Source organism: Rhinatrema bivittatum, chromosome 1 (assembly GCF_901001135.1).
Source record: "Rhinatrema bivittatum chromosome 1, aRhiBiv1.1, whole genome shotgun sequence".
NCBI lineage: Eukaryota > Metazoa > Chordata > Amphibia > Gymnophiona > Rhinatrematidae > Rhinatrema > Rhinatrema bivittatum.
This window is the reverse complement of record NC_042615.1, coordinates 648,238,879-648,246,259: the sequence shown is the minus strand read 5'-3', so window position 1 is coordinate 648,246,259 and position 7,381 is coordinate 648,238,879. Positions and strand designations below refer to the sequence as shown.

At 40.8% G+C, this 7,381-nt stretch overlaps 1 protein-coding gene across 1 annotated transcript in view; it reads right to left on the bottom strand.

Moving 5' to 3' along the window:
- Positions 1-622: 622 nt before the first annotated feature.
- LOC115100193 (protein limb expression 1 homolog) overlaps positions 623-7,381 on the bottom strand; it is a 138,308-nt gene continuing 131,549 nt past the window's right edge. The window contains exons 3-5 of the mRNA XM_029618514.1: positions 7,202-7,342; positions 2,109-2,246; positions 623-787 (exon numbers count right to left, since the gene is read on the bottom strand). Coding sequence (XP_029474374.1) covers positions 623-787; positions 2,109-2,246; positions 7,202-7,342 — 444 coding nt within the window. The remainder of the gene's footprint in view (positions 788-2,108; positions 2,247-7,201; positions 7,343-7,381) is intronic.

The window sequence follows — 7,381 nt, the reverse complement described above, 5'->3', positions numbered from 1 at the left end:
AGATGGTGCTGGTTTTGGAGTATAGTACCAGGGAGTTTGGTGCACTGTGTCCTGGCTAGCTGAATTGTCAAGGACCTTCATTTTCAGGGTTTGATGTTGTTTTTTCCTGGGAATTATCACTGTTTATTACAAAATGGGGGAGAAACAAGTGGAAAAAACGACTCACCATTTTTCCAGGTAGATATCATTCATGTTCTTGTTGTAATAAACAGTGTTAAATTCCCAGGAAAAATAAAAAAAATAAACTAAAAATGAAGGGGAAATATCACCTTTCTGAAGCTTTTGTCAATCATGGTGGCACTAGTTATCTGGTGCCACTGGTTCTATAACAGGTAGGGTTTTCTGGTGCATTAAATATGGGTGTGGTATACACCATAAATAAGCTATTAGCAATGTGCAAACTAGTAATCAATCTGCTCATTTAGTTTGTGCTGACATGCCTACAGTTCAACGTAATGGTGTGGGCTAAACATACCCTGGGGGTACAAAATGTGATAGCTAACTCTTTCTCTCTTTCTGTCATGGACCTTTTGGTCTGACTCAGTATGACATTTCTTATGTTTCATTCCAAGTGATCTCTTTACAGAGAACAAACTAGGTGAGAGCAGATATTCTGGAGCATCTATGGAGAGCTGGAGGCCAGTGGGATGGAACTTCCAATGAGGATCAGTAGTTCTGGAAACGTGCAGAGTGTCCAAATGTGGATATGGTCAGGGTGAACTCCCTCCTTGGTGGCAGTGGATAGCATCTTCACTGGAATCCCAGGAGACTTATGGTCACCTATATCCTGCAGGCCAGAAAAAAAGGACTTATCGAGGACAGGGCATGTTATCTTGCCTTGTCAGTCTAACTTTCCTTGTAAAGGTGCAGGGTTGGAGTGACTCCACCCTCAGCTTTGTAGATAAGAAAATAATGGTGGATAGATCTAATCAAATAGGAATGACCAATGATGTGAGGCATCTTATTATGCACAATATCCTTACATAGTTATGACACATCCTGCCAGAAGTGTGTGAGTCCTCCTAGAGGCAGGTTTATTTTGATGAGTTTCTTCCCTCACTTTATTTGAGGCCTTGAATGCTGGCGAGCTAGTGGTGATTTCAAGGGACGCTGGTAACAGTGGACTGCTAGCTGGAATATGAAGCTTAAAGGGGAAAAGTTACAATGCATAGATCCAAAACAGATCATGCAGGCAGCAGAGATCTATTAAGCCTGAAGGCAGTGAACCCCTTGGTGAAATATCCAGTGCAGAATTCCAGGACATACATGGCAGCTAGGCCAAAGGGCAGTGACCATTTTTTAGGACCTCAGGACCTGGCTCTACTTGTATGCAATCAGTTCACAGTGATACTGAACAGATCCCTGATAACAGTGAGCCTGGTAGCTCAGGTGTCAGATACACCCCAAGACAGGTTTTCCACTCCCTGGGTCAGATGAGGCTGGGGAAGCTGCAAGATCAAGATCTCCAGACTTGCCTAAAGGAGAAGGAGTTGTGGTCATCCCTAAAGGGTATAATTTCAACCACAAAATCACCTCATAAGATAATAATTTCTTCTGTTCAGATCTTTCAAAATATATAATTAAATTTCCCAACTGTATCTTTTTGAAAAATATTTTTAAGACATTTTTTAGAGACAAAAAATTTTTTGAAACAAAATTTTTTAGCTGGAGAGGAAAGTTTCATACTTATTTTTATCCCCAACCAGGCGATATCTCTTTTATGTAATCATGAACAAACCTCCATCAGCCGAATATTTTTCTGTGAAATTTGATGTTTGTGTGCGTGGATTAAAAATCTGCCGTCTCAATCTATAGAATTGCAAACTACATCTTTTCAAGAAAGTCAAACTGTAACTGCACAATTGTTCTTTGAATTTCTACAAACAGCTCTCGCTGACTTATTTATTTAAATCCATGCCGACTTATCTGTCCAGCCGTTCCAGCAAGAGTTGTTTGTAGAAATTCAAAGAACAATTGTGCAGTTACAGTTTGACTTTTGGGAAAAATGATAAGCAACAAAGAGTTAACAGATAATATTTCATCCAAGAAATGTTTTGCTTTCTTTGGCCCTCTCATGTCTGTACATCATGTTGCCATCATATTTTTACCATGAGCAGTGATGGGTTCAATCGGTAAGGATTCATTTGTACCTGAAATTCCAGCATAGTTTTCCCCATGTTTGACTCCAGCATATAATGATAGGCTCCAATGCTTGTGCTTGGATCATCTGCATCATTGAAATTTCCCTTTAGGTAAAACAGATTAAAAGCTATTAGTTTCTCAACAAACAATACTGTTAAGTGTTAAGGAGCTCAGTCATCCTACCCTCTGCATACGGATTTGCAGTCTTATGCACCATTATCAGACAATGCAGTGATACCGGGCGCACGTGCACCTATGGGGATGCCCTAGAGGCAGGGGTTCTGGCTGCATCCTGCCACGCGAGAGGAGGCTGGGGGTCCACCACGGAAGAGGGGTCCGGGGTGAGTATGGCGAGGACATCCCGCAAGCTGCCCTACATAACAAAAGTCCTTTTTCCTTTCCTTCCCTTCCCTGACTCCTATCCCTATCCCTGATAAGTTCTCTTTTGATTGTAAGTGGGTAAAGGCAGCTTTATGCTGTTGAGCAAACCCTATAAAGTCAGGGGTTTCCTACCATAGCTAGTGGTATGAAGATACCAACAAATGTATGGCTATTAAATGCAGTATTGATAACAGACTGCTGTTGAAATATTTATGCTAGCTTTTAAATATCCCTAAGGAAAATGATACCCAGAAGTCTACAAAGAGTGTACCTCAGAAATTTCCATAAAAATGATGAACTACATCGAACTGCCTTCACATTTCATGTATAAACAAATCATAGACTTTCTTTCCTTTAACTGTGTGGATTTCTGTTTCTAAAATGTATACAAGATTCACAATGCTAGAGAATAAAGCCCTTCTTTCATTCACGGATTAGATGTAGTCCAGGCTTCCATACATGGCTAGAGGTGCAGCAGTTCACCTAGGGTTCTGTGTACTCAGCAGTTTTCTTCTCTTTGGCACAAAAAGGAGAAAGAACTTTACTACCTAAGCCCATATAATAGTTTATGTAGTAAGATCCTTCCCAACCCCTCATCCATAATCCTGCAAAGGTTAAGCATTCCCACTAGAAAAATGAACAATTTTTTATTCAAGCCCCCACCTTCATCTTCTTTCTCATTTTTAACCCCTTCTCTAAAAAAAAAAAATCAGCTTGAAAAGAAGGGGGGTGGCTTAGGGCTACCATTGTTACAGGACAATACAGTGTGAAGGTGATCAACTGGACAAGGTCAACATTCAGGTGTGAATTACGCTGCCCCTGCGTACTTATCTAGTTACTGCATATCAGCTTGATTATCTTCCTGTTGGGTAGACCCCATTTTCAATTTGCTAATAGCAAGGGGGGTGGGGAGTGATGCCAATGAAGCTCAAATAGTGCTACCTGGATGCCATCATCAGTGGCAACTGTGTTGCATCAGTCAGATTCATTGCAGGTCAAGGTCACCAGGTGATGGACCTTGTACTATTTTTTTTTTTAGCAGGAGTTTTATTTAAGAGGTTGAGCTGCCATGCTGCATGCAAGGACTTAAGCTTCCAAACTGTCTCTTGCTTTCAAGTGAGTCATGTAGATGCCAGATCTACCTCATTCACAGTTAATATTTATTTATAAGCATTTGATATTACGTCTTTTCCTAGAGGTAGATCCAAGGCAGATCACATGAAGCAATAAAAGCACTGATTACAGAAGTAATGGATAATATCCAATCTGTTTGGGGGCTGAAGGGGAAGTATTTCAGAGGTATTTAGATCTAACAAAGAAACAGTTGAAAACATAAACAAGTGAAGGAAAGGAAATAGGTAAGAACGGATGTTAAGTGCCGATATTGTGTTTCTAATATATGTGTAGGCTTTCCTATAATGGCACACAGACCCTAACAGAGCAAATAAATTGCAAATGATATATATTTAAGAGTTGAAAGCCTCTTTCATCAGTATTGTCCTGCAAGGATGGTTTTAACTATACCTGTCGCCACTCATGAAGCTAAAAATGTTGGAAACCATCATTCCCATAAGAGCCACATTTGCTTTATTCCAGAACCAGGAACATTATAGACAGAGAGAAAACTGAGATGGTGCGATGTGACTTAGGAACTGGAATATTACTCTGATCAGCTTAGACTCAAAATAGTATTATGTTCCTAATGCTTTTTCTATTCAAATATATAATGAACTGAATGCTACAGTTCATGAAACTGGAAGATATTCACAATTTAAGAATTAGAATTCTACCATCAAATACAATAGCAAAATCTTCTTTCTTTTGGAAATCTGTAAGCAGTTATTTAGTAGGACAACTTTTACCCTTCTTAGCAAATAAGACAAAACCCAGACTCTGCCATACCTATGACTTTCAAAGTAATGTTGCAACATGATTATATTTTTAATTGAATAAACAAACATTCAACATCCAACAATTTTATATTCCTGCTAGTCTTTAATTCTGTGGAAACTCAGTGTAGCTTCTGACTATTTCTTTGGGCATTGAAGACATGATCTTTTCTCCCAGACAGATCCAAGAAAACTGCTGGGATCAGGATAAAGCAATGTTTCTCACCATCATTGATCTGACCAAAGTGTTTGATTCTTTAAATTGTGAGGCTCTGTGGATCACCCTCCAACTCCAGGAGTTTGTCACACTATAGAGATTTTTGCATTACTAGCAGGTTAATTGACTAAAAGGTTTAGGTATATAACTTTGGCAGGTAGGATCCTAAATTGGCCCTATTGAAAATGTATTAGGGCTGAGTTCCTAAATTTAGGGTCCTAGTTTCACTAGTCATCTAAATTTATGAGCCTGAAGAATGTGTGGCTATAGGGGTAGAGTTAGGGCATATAAAAAAAAGTTAGGTTCTTAACACAGATTTAGAAAATGAAAATTAGAGAAAAATTTAGGAATCTAAGATTACATTTCTAAATATAAGTGAATTTTCAGTTAAGTTCAGTTGGAAATAAGTGCCTAACTTAGGCCCCTAACTTAGATGAATTTACTATACTGCTAAATTTTACCATGAGAGGTGTGAAATATTATGGGAGGGAGGGGTGCATTCATGTGATATTAGGCCCCTCCCTGGTAAAATATTGCAGCCATTTTCCAAAGATGTTTTTATCTTGCATAAAACCTGAGATAAAAAATATCGCAGAGAACCAGGGAAAAATGCGCAATGGCGGGCCACTTTTCTCAGGGCCGCCATTATGTTAAAGGTCCATGCGGCCCAAAATAAGTCATTCCCCCCCCCCCCCCGAACCATGCCATAATTCCCCTTGGAGTCTGACGAAAGCCCCAACCACCCCATTTGTTGAGGCAGTCCCACAGTTAACAATATAAAAACAAAAATGTTTAATGCCATGCAGTGATGCCCATCCCCCTTCCCACACACTTCCACTTTAAATAAATTGTCCTCTTCGGGTTCCAAACCTATCTCCACAAGGCATCCAGTCTCCTTGCCCCATCCAACATTAGAAGCAGACCCTAGTGTTTAGTTAACCCCCACCCTCGACCCCCCCACTTCCTTGAATTAGTTCCTACTGTCTAGTAGTCTCTCCCCATCCTAGCTCACCCCCAGACCACCCTCATGCTTTGAGAAGAAATCCCTGGTGTCTAGTGGAGCCCAGAGTGCCCCCTAGGCTCCAGGCCGGTTGATGCCATCTTTCAAAATGGTGCCAAACTACTCAGCCACACAAGGTTGGGGTTGTTCCAAAATAAAATTTTACTGAGATACTTAAAAAAAAAAAGTTTTTGCTTTTTGTGATGCTTCAAAGCACATTAAACTCAGGTACTGTATGTATTTCCCTATTCCCAGAAGACTTATGACCAAAGTTTGTACCTAAGATAATAAAGGGTGAAGTGACTTGCCCAAAGTCACAATAAGCATCAGTAGTATTTGAACTTTGACTCTTCTGGTTCACATTCTGATGCTCTAACCACTAGGCTACTCCTAGTTGTGAAATGTGTCTGGCTTGACAAAAAGTGCCCCGTCTTTTGATGATATCCCTAGCAGAAATAAAATCCACATGACCACAAAATCCTCTGAATCGCAAAACACCCTTCAGGATACTTCTTAGTGATCTCCTAGTTCTGTGTGACTCCCTTTTTGGTACCTGAACCAAGCTTTATAGTTTTTCTCCTCCTCTAAAATCATAGGGTAGATCCCCTATGCAAGACTGAGATCCTTCTCATTCCACTGTGGCTCTCCATTGAGAATTCTCTGGCAGTCCACACTGGAAAGACTCTTACTGCCACTCTCTTGATGCAGAACCTCTTCAGCTGCAGATCAATAGTCTTGGGAGCCTACTGTGGTCCTGAATGCAAATCCACTTCTCTCAAAAACATGGGGTGCAATCGCCCTAAAACAAGGAATATGGAGAATCCTCTCCTTCACTAGGAATCACCCCCAGATTCCTGCTCAGAGCCCTTCACGGCTGCTCCAAGCATGTGACTCCCTCTTCTGCAGCTCCAGGGTCTCCAGCCTTGAGTCCTGGATTGCCTGTGGAGAAACAGCAGAGAAACGTCTGGGTTTCTCCACTATATTGAATCTCCTCAATTCAAGACACCTCCTAGTTGGAGTATGTCAGTAAAACCACTACACTTCCTCTCTGACATCAATGCCTAGTGCCAGTAGAGACACCTCCCATTGATAGAAAGAGACAGGGCAGGGACTTTTGGGGCCCTCACCCTAAGTTAATATGCACAATCATGCAAATGGGCCACATAATTGCCACTGAACTTTCAAGCCCTTGCCACAGAATCTATCTTTGAGCTTCCACAGGAAATTGGTGGCTGTACCCAATGGTTTCAGCATTGCTACCACTATAGATACAAATGAAACTGTAGTCTGCGTGTCATGTATAAATTAGATTTTCTGGGCTACTTTAAAAAGAGTACTGCCAGGAACCATAGTGCTTGTAAAAATTATTTTGAAAGGAGAGTCCAGAGCATAATTCATGTATCCTTAGTCTTTTTCCATACCTATCAGACAGCAGGAAACAAGATTAATAGGGTGAACATGCTGGACACTTCTAAATCAATCGCCTTAACTTTTCCCCAGTAATGTGAATGTTCCTGTTACTCCTTCTGATGAGGATGTGGATGTCTGAGGAGCCCCCTGCTTGTCACTTACACTGGTTGATGAGACAGCTTCTTGAACACTGTCTACAATGAATTCCTTGGTGATCCTGCGACTGGGCAATTCATTGAAGAGGGAATTGATAAGAGCCACTTTAGCTGCGTCACGTCTGGCTTCCGCTCTGCTTAAACAGTACTGGAAAAGAGCAGAGATGATAACTTGAGTTATGTGCTC